At 46.6% G+C, this 19,328-nt stretch overlaps 1 protein-coding gene across 3 annotated transcripts in view; it reads right to left on the bottom strand.

Annotated features, from left to right (window-relative positions):
• Positions 1-18,006, bottom strand: part of phlpp1 (PH domain and leucine rich repeat protein phosphatase 1) — a 25,338-nt gene extending 7,332 nt beyond the window's left edge. For all 3 annotated transcript variants that reach the window (XR_015478026.1, XR_015478027.1, XM_087240217.1), the window contains exons 1-11: positions 17,789-18,006; positions 16,537-17,667; positions 6,020-6,216; positions 4,839-4,964; positions 3,125-3,273; positions 2,050-2,196; positions 1,580-1,807; positions 994-1,196; positions 817-877; positions 565-660; positions 322-477 (exon numbers count right to left, since the gene is read on the bottom strand). Coding sequence is in view for 1 of the 3 variants with exons in the window: in XM_087240217.1 (XP_087096343.1) it covers positions 322-477; positions 565-660; positions 817-877; positions 994-1,196; positions 1,580-1,807; positions 2,050-2,196; positions 3,125-3,273; positions 4,839-4,964; positions 6,020-6,216; positions 16,537-17,536 (2,363 nt within the window). In the remaining 2 variants the exon portion in view is untranslated. The remainder of the gene's footprint in view (positions 1-321; positions 478-564; positions 661-816; positions 878-993; positions 1,197-1,579; positions 1,808-2,049; positions 2,197-3,124; positions 3,274-4,838; positions 4,965-6,019; positions 6,217-16,536; positions 17,668-17,788) is intronic.
• Between the last annotated feature and the right edge of the window lie 1,322 nt (positions 18,007-19,328).

Genomic DNA, 19,328 nt, shown 5'->3' with positions numbered 1-19,328 from the left:
GTATGTTCATATACGTGTGTTTATATATATGTGTGTGTGTTTATATATATGTGTGTGTGTTTATATATGTGTGTGTGTTTATATACGTGTGTGTGTGTGTTTATATACGCGTGTGTGTGTTTATGTATATATTTGTGCGTGTGTTTTTATATATTTGTGCGTGTTTATATACGTGTGTGTGTGTGTGTGTGTTTATATATGTGTGTGTTTATATACGTGTGTGTGTTTATATACGTGTGTGTGTGTTTATATGTGTGTGTGTGTGTTTATTTATATATGTGTGTGTTTATATATGTGCCTGTGTGTGTGTGTCTGTCTGACCTATCAGTCTTGAGGAACAGGTTGCAGGGCAGCTCCTCCAGCTGGTTGTGTTGTAGATCCAGCACCTCCACCAGGGGGCGCTCCACCCGCTCCGGCAAACGCTTCAGCTGATTGTGACCCGCCAGAATCTTCCTCAAACTCGAGCTGCACAATAACCTGCGGATACACACACACATGGGTCAAAATGTCACACACACAGGTCAACACTTCACACACACACACTCAGGCACTTCACACACTCACCATGGAGGAAGTTCCGTCATCTGATTGTGACTGATGTCCAGAACCTCCAGCTTCCTGCTGTCACTCAACCAGTCTGGAAGAGCCTTCATACAGTTCCTGGAGGAGAGAGAGAGAGAGAGAGAGAGAGAGAGGGAGAGAGGGAGAGAGGGAGAGAGGAGGGGGGTTATTGGATGAGTGTATTATCGTTTTATTTCACCAGCAGCCAGTAATGTGCTCAGGTGTGTTTGCTGTGATGTGTGTGAGGAAACACACCTGGAGATGTCGATGTACGTCAGGTTTGAGGCAGCAGGACTGACCAGAATCTCCTGCAACTCTAAGGAGGGCAACACACAGCGTGAAAATCAGACGTGTGTGTGTGTGTGTGTGTGTGTGTGCATCTGAGTAAAAGTGTGCATATGCATGAGTGTGTGTGTGTGTGTGTGTGTGTACCGTTGTTGGATGCGTGCAGAGCTTTGAGCGCAGCGCCGCACACGCGCAGCTGAGAGATGCGGTTCCTCTGGCAGTGCAGCACCTCCAGCCGGGGGAACACGGAGGCGTCCAGCTCCTGCAGACAGTTATCCCGCAGGTCCAGCTGAGTGACCCCGCGCAAGAACTCCGGCTCGTCCCGCAGCACACTGGAGATCTGATTCAGACTGAACACACACACACACACACACACACACACACACACACAAGCATGCATAATCACTGCTAGAGCCTCGATCACATTATGATGCTGTGTGTGTGTGTGTGTGTGTGTGTGTGGATGATGATGATGGGGTGTGTGTGTGAGAACGATGACAAGATCTCAAATCCAGGGCTTCTTGTAGTTGTCAGAATAGCCATGTCCACTAAAGGAGCTCGAGCCTTCTCATATATGGCTCCTAAACTGTGGAATAGCCTTCCACAAACACACTTCATTGAACATGTACACATCATGTGATGATGAAGATGATGATGGTGTGTGTGATCATGATGATGATGGTGTGTGTGTGTGTGTGTGTGTGTGTGTGTGTGTGTGTGTGTGTGTGCTCACCGTAGGTCCACGTGTCTGACGGTGAGCAGTCTGAAGCTCTGCAGGTTGAGCTCTGTCAGTTTGTTTCCCGCCATGCAGAGCCTCTCGACCGCGGGCAGCCGCTCCAGCACCGGCGGAACCTGCTGGAACTCATTAAAGGACAGACCCAGAAACACCAGCCGGTGCAGAGAGCCCAGCTCCAGCGGCAGCGAACACAGCAGATTACCGTCCAGCACCAGCGTCTGCAGGCTACACACACACACACACAGACATCAGCATCATCATCATCATCACACACTCACACACACACACAGCATTAGTTACAGCACAGCAGAAGGAGATGCAGGTTACGCAGTGTCCAGCAGAGGGCAGCACAGGTTCTGCATGAGAAGTGCTGTACGCTCACGACACGGGTGTACATGTGCACAGGACACCACGCAGAAGTCATGATTAAGAGTGTATGGTTGTGTTAGTGAACGTGTGTGTGAGACCTGCTGATGCGGGCGATGTCGGGGCTGATGGAGCGCAGGCGGTTGCAGCTCAGGTTGACTTCGCTCAGGCTGCTGATGGAGCAGAGCGCCTGCGGGAAACTGCACAGCTGATTATTGGAGAGATTCAGACTGCGCAGACGACTGAACCTGCGGAAACACACAGCAGAGACACACTTCACTAACAACACAACACACTCCACTATTAATACAACACACTCCACTATTAATACAACACACTCCACTATTAACACAACACACTCCACTATTAATACAACACACTCCACTATTAATACAACACACTATAATACAACACACTCCACTATTAATACAACACACTATAATACAACACACTCCACTATTAATACAACACACTATAATACAACACACCCCACTATTAATACAACACACTCCGCTTATTATATGAATATTAAATGAGAAAACAGTGGGCGTGGCTTGTTTTTTCTACTGTGAGCTGATTGGCTGTGGTAAAGTGGGCGTTTCATTCAGAAGGATGTGGAGAAGGGTTTGGGGAGAGTTATTCCAGCATTGTCACACCATTTCTGCTTGTTGTCATAGCGATGTCCAAACTGACAGCTGGAGGGGCGTGGCTGTGTTAGTTCCATTATGACATCATTTTCCTTTGGTTTAGTCCCTTTACTCATCAGGGGTCGCCACAGCAGAATGAACCGCCAACTACTGCAGCATATATTTTACACAGCGGATGCCCTTTCAGCTGCAACCCAGTACTGGGAAACACCCATACACACTCATTCACACACACACACTCATACACTACGGCCAGTTTAGTTGATCAGTTCCCCTATAGCGCATGTGTTTGGACTGAAACCGGAGCACCCGGAGGAAACCCACACCAACACGGGGAGAACATGCAAACTCCACACAGAAACACACACTGACCCAGCCGGGACTCAAACCAGCAACCTGATTGCTGTGAGGTGACAGTGCTGAGTCGCCTAGTCAGATCATTGTCATCAGAAATCTACACAGTGGACCCTTGTCAGAGTGTTGTCATGCTACAGTGGGAGTGTTGGTGTCCTCGTGACCCCTGACTGACCTCTGGAGCTGCAGCAGCGTCTGGTCGGCAGGAAGGAAGTTGTGTTTGAGGTTGAGGTGCGTCAGATCCTGACTGAACAGCAGGTTTGGAGGAAGCTTCTCCAGACTACAGCAGGACAGATCCACTGAGCTGATCCTCTGAGACACCATCTGATGGACACACACACACACACACACACACACATTACTACACATATATGAACATCACTACACACACACGGACGCGCACACACACACACACGGACGCGCACACACACACACACAGTAAAACAATAACAATAACACTATTGAAATGCAGTGTTGTTTTTAATAGTTGTGCGCTGGACGACACCTCTGGCAGTATCTCTTGAGTCACAGGTGTATGATCAGGTGACCTGCAGTCAGCCAATCAGCAGGTGTGTATGCAGTAATCCCTCCCGCAGTCTCTGCTGCTAATCTGAGGCTCCCGGCGCGCACTGCCCTGCCCTACTTGTGTTGCTTCAGGATGCTGCCTTCATAGTGAAGCGTGCTAAAGTAGGACTCACAACTAGGGCTTCCACACACACACACGCACGCACACATACACACGCACGCACACACACACACATCTCCCTAATGGAGCGATGGGTGTCCTTGTCAGGACAAACCGCGACCAATGACAGACCTTTTCACAGCCGACCAATCAGGAGCCACATGCTAATGAGCAGGCGCACACACACAATGCTGAGAGTGTTAGCTATTACTGCACAGAATATAATTAAATCTGCTAATTTATGCAGAATGATTTCAGGAGGACAGAAAACTAAAAAATAATCACATAATAATTTATTACTGATGTTTTACATTAAATTTAAGTTGTAAAATGCAAATCCAATTACATCTATATGTTTGGTACACATAGCAAGTCGCACACAGCATGCAATCTGACCAATCAGAGTAGAGTAATGCAATCTGACCAATCAGAGCAGAGTAATGCAATCTGACCAATCAGAGCAGAGTAATGCAATCTGACCAATCAGAGCAGAGGAATGCTATCTGACCAATCAGAGCAGAGGAATGGTATTTGACCAATCAGAGCAGAGTAATGCAATCTGACCAATCAGAGCAGAGGAATGCTATCTGACCAATCAGAGCAGAGGAATGGTATTTGACCAATCAGAGCAGAGTAATGCAATCTGACCAATCAGAGCAGAGGAATGGTATTTGACCAATCAGAGCAGAGTAATGCTATCTGACCAATCAGAGCAGAGGAATGGTATTTGACCAATCAGAGCAGAGTAATGCTATCTGACCAATCAGAGCAGAGTAATGCAATCTGACCAATCAGAGCAGAGTAATGAAATCTGACCAATCAGAGCAGAGTAATGCTATCTGACCAATCAGAGCAGAGTAATGAAATCTGACCAATCAGAGCAGAGTAATGCTATTTGACCAATCAGAGCAGAGTAATGCTATCTGACCAATCAGAGCAGAGTAATGAAATCTGACCAATCAGAGCAGAGTAATGCTATTTGACCAATCAGAGCAGAGTAGTGCAATCTGACCAATCACAGAACATTAGTACAATCTGACCAATGAAAACAAAGCAGTGCAATAGTGACATCAGCACTGTCCTCATGATTCACCTCATGTTCTGTAATACCAGTGTCAAACAGCATGACATTATACAAGTTTGTAAACATGCACACACACACACACACACACACAGACAGACACACACACACACACACACTGACCTTCGCAGCCTGCCGGTGCCAGCGCAGGTGTTCAGTGAAGCTGTCGAAGCTGATATAGTAGGTCTGACTCTGAGGACCCGCCGAGCTGAAGGCCAGACAGTGGCTGTGTTTCTTCACCTCCTCCACCTGCACGCACACACACACACACACACACACACACACACACACACACACACACACACACACACACACACACACACACATCATCATCATCATCATCATCATCAGACAGGATCACCAGCTCACTGCTGCTGCAGATTATCCTACAGTACAGTGAGCGGTGGAGTCTCGCAGGACCATTAATGAACACAAGGATGATGAATATGAACACAGCACCGGACACAAGAGCTGCAGTACACCTACACATGAGCGAGCTGTACATCTACTGCACATACTGAACTCCACACTTACCCTGACACAGACTACTCATGTACTTTGACACAAGACAGAAGAGTATTGTGCAGGATATTGTCCACAAGAGCTGCTGAAGGCTGAAGTAAACACTACTGAGTGCCTGTGAGCTGTATTAGAGCCGTGTGTTTCCTGCAGTGTCAAGCAGCTCTGACTGTGCAGCTCTAAATGGAAAACAGCAAACACACTAGCCGGACACACTACTGACTTCCAGTTTATCATCAAGTGTCACAAGGTGGATTTCTCTGCTGATCTGCATCCCAATCATCACCAATACTGCAGAAGACCTACTGGAACCAGCATAGACCAAGATTCTCACAGAAATCAGTCAAGTTTGGTGAAGGAGAAATCATGGTTTGGGGTTCAGTCAGTATGGGGGCGTGCGAGAGATCTGCAACATCAACAGCCTGAGCTATCAAGACATTTGGAGAGGAACCACAGGATGACAGGAGAGGGACAATTCTCCAGCAGGATAGCGCTCCTCCTCATACTTCAGCCTCCACATCAAGGCTCATAAAAGCAAAGCAGCTCCAGGATTGGCCAGCCCAGTCACCAAACATGAACATTATTGAGCTGATGAAGGAGGAGGCGTTGAAGATGAACATGAAGAATCTTGATGCGAGTCCTGAAAGAACTCTTGGTGTGTCCCGGCTCTTCCTCTGTCCTCATCGTGCACTCATCATGAGTGTTTAATAAAGTTAATATGTATAATAATAAAAATAATAATAATAATAATAATAATAATAATAATAATACGCAGGGTTCAGTACCTTTCCTCCAATCAGGGGCAGGATGTGCATCTTCCCCGTATGGCTGGCCTTCACCGAGGACACCATCAGACACGTGCCGCATAAAATGACCTGCCGGCGGCTCCAGCGGTTCACCGGGAGCTGCAGCTTTCCCTTCCGCACGTTATACGTCCCAGATAGCTGGATTCGCTCCGAGCTCTCGATACTGTGAGGTTTTCCTGCAACACAGAGAATAAACATGACTTAAGTGCTCCTCTCGTGCTGAAAACACACCCAGCACACCTTCAGACGCACAAACTCAGGGCTTCTGCTAGTACCCAGACTAGAAAAGTCTACTAATGGAGGTCGAGCCTTCTCATTTATGGCTCCTGAAGCCTTCCTGATAATGTCCGAGGCTCAACCACACTCTCTCAGTTCAAATCTTGATTAAAGACCGGTCTTTTTTGACATACATAGGATGCGTAAGTGTGCTCCATGCAGGTGAGTGGGCTCGACAAACCACCTGCAGCACACACTCCTCCTGTGTTAATGCACTGGGCATGGTGTCATTATATGTTTGTGTATATGCCATTCATTCTGATGCAGAGCACTTGATCTTCACAGTGACAGTAATATCTCTAGTTCATCATGACTGTGGAATTCAGTACTCAGTACTTACATAAGCTTACTTAAAAGCTTAACATTTCAGCAGCTAGTTTGACCAGCTCAGTGCTGATTAACAGCACACAAACTCAGCAGGACTCAGGGAAGAGAAGAGCGAGTCAGTCCTCCATATTTCAGCCATGCATTAAAGATTGTCTGAATAATTGAGCATCGCTGCGTATGCACTGAACGCCAAGCACATTGTGTTCTGCAGGTTTACATGCGTCTGTTCTCATGTGTGTGTGTGTGTGTGTCTGTGTCTGTGTGTGTGTGTGTGTGTGTGTGTGTGTGTGTCTGTGTCTGTGTGTGTGTGTGAGAGAGATCTCAATAATTCAATGTCTTGATAATTACCCTGTGCAATATGGATAATATGCACACTTCAAAATACTGCGAGTACTTAATGAGACTGATAATATCGTATATCACGAGGAAAGCTTCACAGCATGCTGAATCAATGTGCACATGACTGTAAACCATCAGTACTACCCACTCTTTAAACACCTCTAAACTCAGGGCTTCTGCTAGTGCCCAGAATAGAAAAGTCCACTAAAGGAGGCCGAGCCTTCTCATATATGGCTCCTAATAACCATGCACAATCTCCACAGTGTAGTGAGAAAATACTGTAATGATTGAAACTGATATGATTAGACTGAGATGATAATACTGTGGGTGACAGTGGCGCAGTGGGTCGCACTTTGGCCTCACAGTAAGAAGGTCGCTGGTTTGAGTCTCGGCTGGTTCAGTTGGTGTTTCTGTGTGGAGTTTGCATGTTCACCCCGTGTTGGCGTGGGTTTCCTCCGAGTGCTCTTGATTCCCAAACACATGCGCTATAGAGGAACTGATCAACTACACTGGCCGTAGTGTATGAGTGTGTGTGTAATTGAGTGTGTATGGGTGTTTCCCAGTGATGGGTTGAAGCTGGAAAGACATCGGCTGTGTAAAACATATGCTGGAATAGTTGGTGGTTCATTCCGCTGTGGCGACCCCTGATGAATAAAGGGACTCAGCTGAAGGAGAATGAATGAACAGACGGAGATGATAACAGCGTATGTCAGAGAATGAGCCGCCGTCATCAGGAACAGTAGCGAGAGCGAGCAGGAGAGACCTGACCCAAAAGCAGAACATATGTGGGTCAGGACCCCACGGTACACCACTGCGGCCCACTTTACCATCAGCAGAGCTTTAACAGCAGCCACGCTCCAAACAACACCTCACACACACACACACTGCCTCATGATACACAAACACACACAAACAAACAAATAAACACACACATATACACACCACTGACACATGCGCACACAACATGCACACACACAATTCAGATTCACTCTAGTGTTAGGGACCCTATAAAGTGAGGGATGCAGGAATAACACACACACACACACAGATCTGACATGTGTCTTAAGCATGATTTAGGCGTGTTGTGGGTTTATTCTCGGTCGTGAACTCAAGAGGAAACCACAGCCTTTCCTGAGCAAGAGCTGAGTGACACACACACACACACACACACACACACACACACACACACACACACACACACACACACACATTCACTCACTCACACACACACACATATACACACATGCACGTGCACACAGACATATACACACACACTCAGCCTCACTCTGATTCACACACCCAAGCATGAACACACACGCGCTCTCATTCATACACACACTGACATGAGCAAAAACACACGTGCACACACACAGATATGCATAACCGCTCTGATTTATATATGCGCTCACACACTCACACACACACGCACGCGCGCACACACACACTCCAGCACAGGTCTTCAAGCTCCAGCAAGTAATTATTCAGGAGTTTCAGCCCCAATATGTCACACAGGCGGCTTCTCCGGTGCATTAGACCACACACACACACACACACACACACACACACACACACACACACACACCAGCAGAGTGCGGACAAATATAGCGCACACACACACACACACACCCTCTTCTGCTTTATAGCGGAAACCCAGAGGACGAGACCTGCCTCAAAACAGGATGAGCAGTTTAAAAACAGACTGTGTGTGTGTGTGTGTGTGTGTGTGTGTGTGTAAATCGGAGCGAGTATGCATGTCTGTGTGTGTATGAATGAAAGTGTGTGTGTTCATGCTTGGGTGTGTGAATTAGAGTGAGGGTAAGTGTGTGTATGCCTGTGTGCACTTGCATGTGTGTGTGTATGCATGTGCGTCAAAGCGAGTGTACGTATGTGCGTGTGTCTGTATGTGTGTGTGTGAGTGAATGAATCAGTGTTTGTGTGTTTGTGTGTGTGTATGTGCGAGTAAGAGAGTGGATGTGTGTGTGTATGGGAATGTTTGAGTGAGTGAGTGTGTGTGTGAGTGTGTGTGTAAATCAGAGAATGTGTGTAAATGAGTGTGTGAATGTGTGTGTGTGTGAGTGTAAATCACAACACAGCTTGAAGCAGACGAGATCCAGATGGTGCTCTCTACAGTGCAGATTACACACACACACAAACACACACACACAAACACACACACACACACGGCTCGGCATTCCTGACATTCCTGGAGCGCCTGAGAACATTACTTAGATTCCAGCAGTTGGGAGGACACATCCGGACACACACACACACTCACACACACACACACACACACACACACACACACACACACACACACACACACACGCACACGCACACACGCACGCGCACACACACACACCTCACTTAACATGCCGAAAAGTCATGTGACTGTGTGTGTGTGTGTGTGTGTCACGCGCAACAGATTAGCAAATGCTAATTATTACACGATTATTTTTTACATGTCTGCTCCATATCGCTCCGCTAACATGCCCACGACACTTAACCACGAGTAACCAAGCAGAATCAAACAAACACTTATACATACACACACACACACACGCACACGCACGCGCACGCAGTCTTCTAAACACTCTCTCTACTTCTTCAGCAGCTCTATTATCCTGATAAACACATCCTGATTGTACTGGAGTGTGTGCTGTCCACTGAGTGAACACTGATGAGGGAACACAGAGCTGGAGCAAGCTCATTCTGACCCCGCAGGGTTAAAGTCAGCTCTCTCCACTGTACAGCGGCTCTGAACCCGAGCTCAACAGTTGCTAAGAGCCGCTCGGCCGGCAGAGCCGCATCCGTATTCCTGGCAGAGCCGCGTCTGTGAATGAGAGCACTTCCTGCGGCCTCTGAGAAACAGCAGTGAATCTCTCTGTTCTGTTCACACTCCACTGCTCCAGCACAGCGCTCAGCCTTCATCTGCATCACAATCAGCACACACACACACACACACACACACACACACACACACACACACACACACTCACAACACTACTGCAGCCAGAGAGAGAACAAGACTGTGTGTGTGAGAGCAAGAGAGTGTGTGTGACAGAGATAGATCGCCATGGTAACATCAACAAGCAGGACGGTTGTGAATTCACACTCGCGCGGAAATCATCTGGAGTCTCAGGATGAACACTCGACTCGCCACAGCGTCATCACATGAGCTGATCTCACACACACTCTCACTATGAGACGGAGATGTCCTGTGTGTGTAGATGTGTGTGTGTGTGTGTGTTTGAGCTGAGAACACACACAGATGATGTTCTCCAGCTCTCTGAAACGTCAGGCTCTGATCCTAATTGTGGTGTTTGGTGACTGTCGCTTTAAATGCAAATGAGTTTGTGCTCTTCAGAAGAGGGCGGAGCTACAGACACCTACAGCCAGTTTAGTTGGGAAACCGGAGCACCCGGAGGAAACCCACGCCAACACGGGGAGAACATGCAAACTCCACACAGAAACACCAACTGACCCAGCCGAGACTCAAACCAGTGACCTTCTTGCCGTGAGGTGATCGTGCTTCCCACTGCGCTACATATCATGACAATAAGGCATCATATTACTCTAGCTGAATATCTGGCTACTCATTTTACTTTCACTTTCACTCCACCTTACTTATAAGCTTGCAACATCTTTGATTCACTCCTCTACGCAATTATTCCAACCGGAGCTGATGATTTCATCACATATCGAGCTATTCAAGTCCAAATAGTGTTCATAGCGCAATATATATAGCAGAAAAATAAACACCACAATGTCTGATTTCCCCAACATCATGCAGCCCAACTGCAGAGCTGAACTCCCAACATGGAAAGTGGACAGAGCAGAGACCAACATCCCATAATGCAATTCACAAAACTGTTGATGAACAGATATCACTGACAGAGTTTTGCTGCTCAATAATGAGAGATTTCTGTCTCACTCACACACACACACACACACACACACACACACACACACACACACACACACACACACACACACACACATACACACACACACACACACACACACACACACACACACACACACACACACACACACACACACACACACACACACAGGGTTGCTCATTAATGAAATAAGCAGACGGCTGTAACAGTATTTGTGATGTGCACGTGTGATTTAACAAGCGCTTGACCCAGAGGAACGACCTCTCGTGGGAAATCTTCTGGAAGCACGTGCTCTCGTCTCGGCCGCCGTGGAGATCTGCACACACTACAGCTCCACAATACTCCAAATATAATATACTGCTGTTGTTGAGCGCTCCCCATCATCATATTTCCTACCATACATCAACAGAGCTGGAATTAATCACAATTAATCATGTCCAACACTTGATTTGACTCCAGATATGTTTTACATACAGATGCAGTCACAATTATCAGCTGTTTTCCCCAATTTCTGCTTAATATCTCTCATCATGACAGTGTTAATAACTCATCTCTAATATATCATGTGTTTCCTCTTCAGCATGATGACAGCACATAATATTAGACTAGATCTTCTTCAAGACACTAGTGTTCAGCTTACGGTGGCATGTAAAGGCTTCACTAGGGTAATTAGGGTAAAGTTAGGGTAATTAGGCAAGTCATTGTATAACAGTGGTTTGTTCTGGAGACAATCCAACACTAATATTGCTGAAGGGGTGAATAATATTGAGCTTAAAACAATTAATAACTGCTTTTATTCTAGCCCAAATAAAACAAATCAGACTTTCTCCAGAAGAACAAACATTATCAGACACACTGTGAACATTTCCTCAATCTGTAATAAATACAGCACATGAGGGTGAATAACACTGACTTTAACTGTATATGAGTATTAAGTATATGTAAATATGAGTCAAAATGTCAGTGCAGTTGGTATCAAGCCTGAAACTTTTGACAACACTAGTTTAAATAGTGCCCGGGTCATTTTTGACCCCAAAGTCAACATTAATCATCTCCCCATGCACAGAAAATAACCCTAACACACGTCCCCATGATATGAATACTGCATTTATACTATTATCTCAATTTAGCACATACAGCACACGCAGAGTGCAGTCAGAGATCTCCATCAGACCAGCAGAGGCAGAATCTGCTTCAGTTTCTGTCAACAAACGTCAGCGGTTTGACGGAGGCTCAGATATCTGCAATACACACTTATCTGACAGAGAACTGCTGAGACAAACGCTGACACACACTAAACACACACTCCGGCTTCACCACAGCACTGACCGGCAAGTTTGAAGAGCCACGTGCTGTAAATGCATTGACTCTGTTCACTGATATTAATGTGTGGGAATATGTCATGAGGGTGTGTTGTGTTGCACGGAGAGATGTTGGAAACAGCCCAGATTACACTGAATGGGGTGAAATTATGGATTTTCCTTTGTCGAATAGTGTTTGAATTTTAAGTAAAGACCACGTTTAATGAAGATGTTGTGTGCATTTCAGCTCTTTTAGTTTAGATTAAAATCTGCGTAAATATGGAGAAAATCCCATATAAAGTTGAGCAAATTAATATCTGTGCCATGTTAATTACCAACCAAAAATTGAGCTTTGATATATATATTACACATTTCTCACTGTAAATATGTCAAATTCAACATTAAGATTGTAATTTGCACAACTCTACAGGTGATTTCCTCCATATTTAGATTTTTCTGAACCTGCAGATTTGAAGATTTTCTAGGAGTTGCATCACTGCCAAATACTGTCCTAATAAAAGTTGCATGTATGTATTTATAACTTGTACAGAAGAGGGCATCATGGGGGGTTAGCACAATTACCTCACAGCTAGAAGGTCACTGGTTCAAGTCCCGGCTGGGTCAGTGTGTGTTTCTGTGTGGAGTTTGCATGTTCTCCTTGTGTTGGCGTGGGTTTCCTCCACAGTCCAAACACATGCGCTATAGGGGAACTGATCAACTACACTGGCCGTAGTGTGTACGGGTGTTTCCCACTACTAGGTTGCAGTTAGAAGGGCATTCGCTACATAAAACACATGCTGGAATAGTTGTTGGTTCATTCCACTGTGGCGACCCCTGATGAATAAAGGGACTCAGCTGAAGGAAAATGAATGAATGAACTTGTGCATCTAATGACACTTATGACTGGTGTTGTGGTCTTGCAGCAGATATTAAGACTAATATTATTCAGTAATGCGCATATGCTGAGATGATGTGTGTTTAATATAGTTAGTAAAGTCAGATCTTGTGTGATCTTCTAGTGGTGCGTTATGTGAGAGATCTGCTGTGGGGGTTTACACTGGAAAATGTGTTGCTGCCTTCAGTTTTTAAGTTGAATCAAGTCATTTTTAAAGGGGCAGTTCACCCACACATCTAAACTCTGTCCTCATTCACTCGTCTGTTCCAAACCTGGGTGAGTTTCTCTCTTCTGCTGGACACGCATGAAGATATTCTGAAGAATGCTGGAGAGAAACTGAGTATTGCATGTTCCTGCCGTCTCCAGCATTCTCCAGAATATCCTCACGCGTGTTCAGCAGAAAAAAAAACTTATAAAGGGTTAAAAACACCAGAGTAAATGAGGAGGAAATTTTCAGTTGATGGTGAATGGTGTCTTTAAATCATTCGTGCTCAACAGAAGAGAGGAACAGGTGGAGGACGAGCGAAGGATGATCATTTACAGTTCCCATGGATTAAAATAAAGTTTGTTTAGATGTTAGTATCAGTATTGTTTGTTTTTTGGGATATCTATAAGCTAATGTGCTCAAAACAGTCCTAAAATTCACATGTAGAAGATGTAACACTGAATGGACCATCGGTTTCCTCACGTCTCCTCATACCTCAGTTCCTCATCACATCATGACCAATCAATGGCTCTCTAGTGTCTGACATGCCCCGCCCCCTTTAAGACGCTTCTCATTGGCTGTTCATTTGATGACCACTCTCACTGGTAGAGCTGTTATAAAACAAAACGCTATTGGCTGCTTTTTTAAAAAGGGGAGGGGCTTTGCTATGTCCCGCCCTCTCTTCATGTTTTGATTGAGATCAAGTCAAACATCGAGTAAAGATGCCCGTCAAAGCACTTGACTGGACCTTTAAGGCTGAACGGTGAGCTTTAAGAAGACTTTCACTGTGTTTAACTGTCCACTTCTACACTCCAAACGGTCCACATCAGCTGGCAGATTCAGTTTAGCAGAACTCTGTCTGTGTTGAGCTGCTGTGACTCAATCTGCACAGAGCAGCACTACAGCAGTAGAGATGAGCTCAACTCAGAGAAAGCACAACACTGCCATGCCCAGAACCATGTCTGATCATCAGTCCAGCCGCCGCTGCTGCTACTCTACATCCAGGTGTGTGTGTGTGTGTGTGTGTGTGTGTGTGTGTGTGTGTGTGTGTGTGTTTTAGGGCTGCATGATATATGGTTTTAGCATACGTCAATGTGTGTGTGTGTGTGCACAATAGTCAGATGCCAGGATCTGCAGTGTGGAGTCAGGATTAGAGTTGATCAGCAGAACAGATGAGCACATGAGCTTTGTGGAGTCAGAGCAGAGTACAAGCAGAGCTCCATCATCTGTGTGTGTTTCACAGGCATTCCAGGAGAGCGTAAAGCATTCACACACACACACACACACACACACACACACACACACACACACACACACACACACACACACACACACACACACACATCTGCAGGTTTTGGGACTTTACTGGAGATTACTTTTACTGAATATTAAATCAGATGATGACTTCACAGAGTGGCACAGTGGGATGAACAATCGCCTCATAGCAAGAAGGTCTCTGGTTTGAGTCTCGGCTGGGTCAGTTGGTGTTTCTGTGTGGAGTTTGCATGTTCTCCCCGTGTTGGCGTGGGTTTCCTCCGGGTGCTCCGGTTTCCCCCACAGTCCAAACACATGCGCTATAGGGGAACTGATCAACTACACTGGCCGTACTGTACGAGTGTGTGTGTGTGTGTGTGTGTGTGTGTGTGTGTGTGTGTGTGTGTGTGTGTGTGTTTTCCAGTGATGGAAGTGCATCCACTGTGTAAAACATATGCAAGATAAGTTGGCGGTTCATTCCACTGTGGTGACCCCTGATGAATAAAACTAAGCTAAAAAGAAAATGAATGAATGAATGAATGAAGACTTTACAGTGTTATTTGACTTTTTCTTAGTCAGTCCCTGAAGACTGTTTGACTCTCCTGATCCCATAAAGCTCGTTTATTTCACTGTGTTGTGCTTTGCTCTGTTGTAATTCTGCCTGCTGGAATTTAGTTATTTATTTATTTATTTTATTATTATTTTTTAAAGATTTATTTTTGGCCTTTTTTGCCTTTATTAGACAGGACAGTATTTAGACAGGAAGCGAAGTTGTAGAGAGAGAGAGGGGTTAGGGTAGGTAAATGTCCTCGAACTGGGATTCGATCTCGGGACGCCTTGACACGCTCCTGCACCATATGTCGACACGCTAACCACTAGGCTATTGCGTCGACTTAGTTTTCATTTTTATGCATGATTTACACCCTTACAAAATCCTCACAATCAATCCAAATTCAAGACTTTTCCCCCAAATAGAGCTCTTCAGGCCATGTGGTGAACTGGGCATGGGATGATAACCGGGTATACTGCGGTTAGGAAAAGTCAAGGTTTTAAAAGCATCAACATTTTCTGCGATACCGTTCCTAATGTATGTGTAAGATTTCTTATTTATGTTTTTATCTCCAGCAGAAAACACATCCAAAGATGCCATTTTTACATAAAGAAATCAGAGTTTTAGATTTAATGAAGACAGCAGAGGTCAATCATTCGTTTGAGTTATTTAGCCTGACGTGTTCACTGCTCCAAAATATTAGAAATGTTTCTCAAAATAAAATATGCTGTGTTCAGAAGAGTAAAAAGTTTGTGTTTTTTATGCAGACACTTAAAAAGAAAATATCTGTACAGCGAAACCACGATAATTTTATCCTGGGTCATCAAACCGTCAGAATCTAACACCAGCCCATGCCTAGGTGAAACTGGAATATACATCGCTGAAAAACAAAATATTGCAATGCCATATCATGCAGCCCGGTCCAACCCAGTCCTGCAGAGTTTAGATCCAGCGCTGCTCTCCAACACACTCACCTGCAGCACCGCATCAGTGTGATCAGGTGTGTGATGGACCCTTTCCACATCAGTGTTCTGACGCGTTCAACACTCATCAGCATCTTCAACTCTTGAAAGTGTTAGATATTCAGATTTTTAAATAAGCGTGTGCACATTGATATGTGTTTATGTGTGTGTTACATCATCAAACTCCCGTGTGTGAGGTGTGTGTGTGTGTGTGTGTGTGTGTGTGTGTGGGGGGCAGTAAACCTGCCGTTATTCTCTCCTCCGGCTGCCGTTATCAGTCTCACACTATTGTTCTCCTCCTGACGGTCTGGATCACACTATCCTGGAGTGCTTCTGTCATTATGTCAGCTAACAGTATTGTATTAATGATGTGCTGTACTCTCCTGTTTGATGTGTACTTGATGAGCAAAGGGTCCATTGGGGCCGGAACTAAAGTGTGCAGATGTGAGTGTGAGCCGTGTGCTGTAGTGTGTGTTTAGTGTTACCTGCGTAGAAGCGCAGCAGTGAGCCCAGCTCGGTGTTCATGCCCTCCTCCTGCACGCGCCACGGGTCCTTAAAGCCCAGCTTACAGAGGAAGTCATTCTGGATCTGCAGGGGCCGCTCCTCGGGGCCCAGGCGGCGTGCGGCCTCGCCGTGCAGCTGGACATACAGCGCCGGGCCCGACTCTGCATCCTCGGGAGCACTGGGGTCAGCGGGGCCCGAGTCTGCAGTGTGAGAAGCGCTGGGGGCCGCTGTGGGCCCCGGGTCCAGCTCCAGCTCATCAGAGGAGCTGCCGTACGGATCCAGGCCCTCCACAGGACTCAGCGCACACGCCTCCGTCCCCAGGATCATATCATCGCTCAGGGAGTCGCGGTGCTGGCCGAAGTGGGCCCCGGGCCCCAGATCCTCACACACACTGCTGCTGTCCACATCCGAGAAGCGCTTGGAGTCCTCGTCCTGCGGAGACGCCGAGTGTGAGAAGAGCTCAAACTCCGGCTGCGGGTACCGCGGGTCCCTCTCCAGCAGCAGCAGCCGGTCCTGCAGGCCCTCGGCCCCGTTGTGTGGCAGTCTGAGCGGGTCACAGGAGTCAGGGAGGTCGGCGCACGGCGGGCCCCGGAGCCGCAGGACAGAACCGCTGCTCTGCTGGAGCCGCTGGGCGATCTCCAGTGCGGTGCAGTCCACGGTGCACAGGACGGGCCGCGGTGGCGGCGGCGGAGCCCACACCTGCAGACGGGGGTGCACATGCACCGAGCCGCGCCGCAGGTCCACACGCACCCACTGACGGTCACTCGGCTGCAGCAGGGGCCCGGGGCGGGGACGGGGCCGCAGGGGCAGGGGCCCGGACACCAGGCTGGACGGATGCCTCTTCACCCTCCTCTTCCTCAGGCTGGAGCAGGCTCTCAGGGGCTCTGCGGAGATCGGGCTGCTCGACGCGCTCTGCTCTTCATCCTCCTCCTCATCCTCGGCTCGCACGCACACGCTCTTCTTCGCTTTCGCGCTCTCCATCCTCGCCGTTAGTCCATGCGCGCGGGGAGGATCGCGCCGTGCCGCGCCGCTCGACAGCAGATCATGGAGTCTGAGAGAGAACGGCGTAAATCTCGCGAGAGAGAAAGGCGCGAGAGTTCGGTCACGGCGCACTGAAACGACACACAAACATGGGTTTTCGAGTTAATTGAGATTCTGTGCTGCACATCTGCGCTGTTCTGCGGGTAATCCACACACGAATGTCAGAAAACAAAACAAGAGGCGTCCACTTACAGGAAGAGGGAAGATCATCGCGAGACTTGAGGACGAAGCTGCTCCAGAAAGGATGATGACGATGATGCTGAATATCCCGTGTGGAACTCGGCGATCATTCGGTGACGGTGATATATCGAGTATATTAGTGTTAAACGGATGTTTCCGACTAAAGGCAGTCGTTCCTGAAGCGCTGCTGCGTTCTGTGTGTTGATGAGTGAAATACAGCAAGGAAGCGCGGCGCTTCACGCAAGTCTCGCGAGACGAGAACCAGTCAACGCCCCCGACGCAGGAGCATTCGGAGACTAATCACATCGCGTGTGTATTTTATTATGATTTACCTTCACGTTTTGTTCTCAAATCAAATCCATTATTGTCCATTCTAGATTTTGTGTCCACAAACCGGAGCGAATCGAATGTACGTCGCTGTGGTGTAGAACTGCATTTCCCGTGATGCCTCGCGCGTTTGTTTTTGTTGGTGCGTCACTCTCTTCTTCACCGTGTGTGTGTGTGTGTGTGTGTGTGTGTGTGTGTGTGTGTGTGTGACGGTACTAAATCAGCAGCAGTCAGCGGTAAACACACTCGGAAAGCTGAGCTCCTCACTGCGCTTATCACATCTCAAATAAATGTCCGCCAACTCGTGCGCTTCTCCCTCAGCGTTTGTCCCTCAGTGACCGCGAGCGCGGGTTATGAGCAGGGAATCAGTCTCGCAGATAATTTCGCTCATTGGAAGTCATTTAAATGAATATAGATGTCAAGTTAAATGTTGAGGGAGTTCATGTCGGCGGGCTGACGCAGATGAGTTGGAGATCTGAAGAGTGTTACTGCCATCTGTCGCTCACACAGAGAAACACACACACACACACACACACACACACACACACACACACACACACACACACACACACACACACACACACACACACACACACACACACACGCAGTTGGAGAAGAGGGTAGACAGCGCTGGGTGACGCACAACTCTTCTAGACTTTTACCAGAGTATTCTGTCGCCCTCAACAAGCTCTTAAAGCATGGAAGTTGTGTTATGTGCACAATTTCTCGTTCCATAAAGCAATTTTGTGGAATAATTCTTATATAACTTTTAATCGCAAATCTCTCTACCTGCAAAATTGGACAGATAAAGGTATTTTTTTCTTGTCTGATATTTTGGACCAATCAGCTAATTTACTTTCTTACAAAAATTGTATGGAAAGATGGTCATTCCCTATTACATTTAAAAAATATAACTATGTAACAAAAGCCATCGCCTCTGGTTTACTAATGCTAATGAGAAGTCACATGTCTTCATATAGGCTAGTATCAATATTTATAGAAATATCCTCCGCTTTACTTACATGGGGTACACTTTTGTAGTTAAAAATGTACAAACAAAGTTATTAGATTAATATTTTTCAAAAATAGAGCCTTAAAACCTAGAGGAAAATGTTTTTGGAATGTATATTTCGATGATATTGTGTGGAAAAAAGCTTGGTTGCTTCCTTTTCGTTTTTGCGCAGGTAACAAATACAGGGAGCATTTAAAAATTTTACATAACATT

Source organism: Danio rerio, chromosome 2, assembly GCF_052040795.2.
Source record: "Danio rerio strain M-AB ecotype USA chromosome 2, GRCz13ab, whole genome shotgun sequence".
In the NCBI taxonomy this organism is placed as follows: domain Eukaryota; kingdom Metazoa; phylum Chordata; class Actinopteri; order Cypriniformes; family Danionidae; genus Danio; species Danio rerio.
Note: the sequence above shows the minus strand (reverse complement) of the source record. Positions and strands in the feature narration are given on the sequence as shown.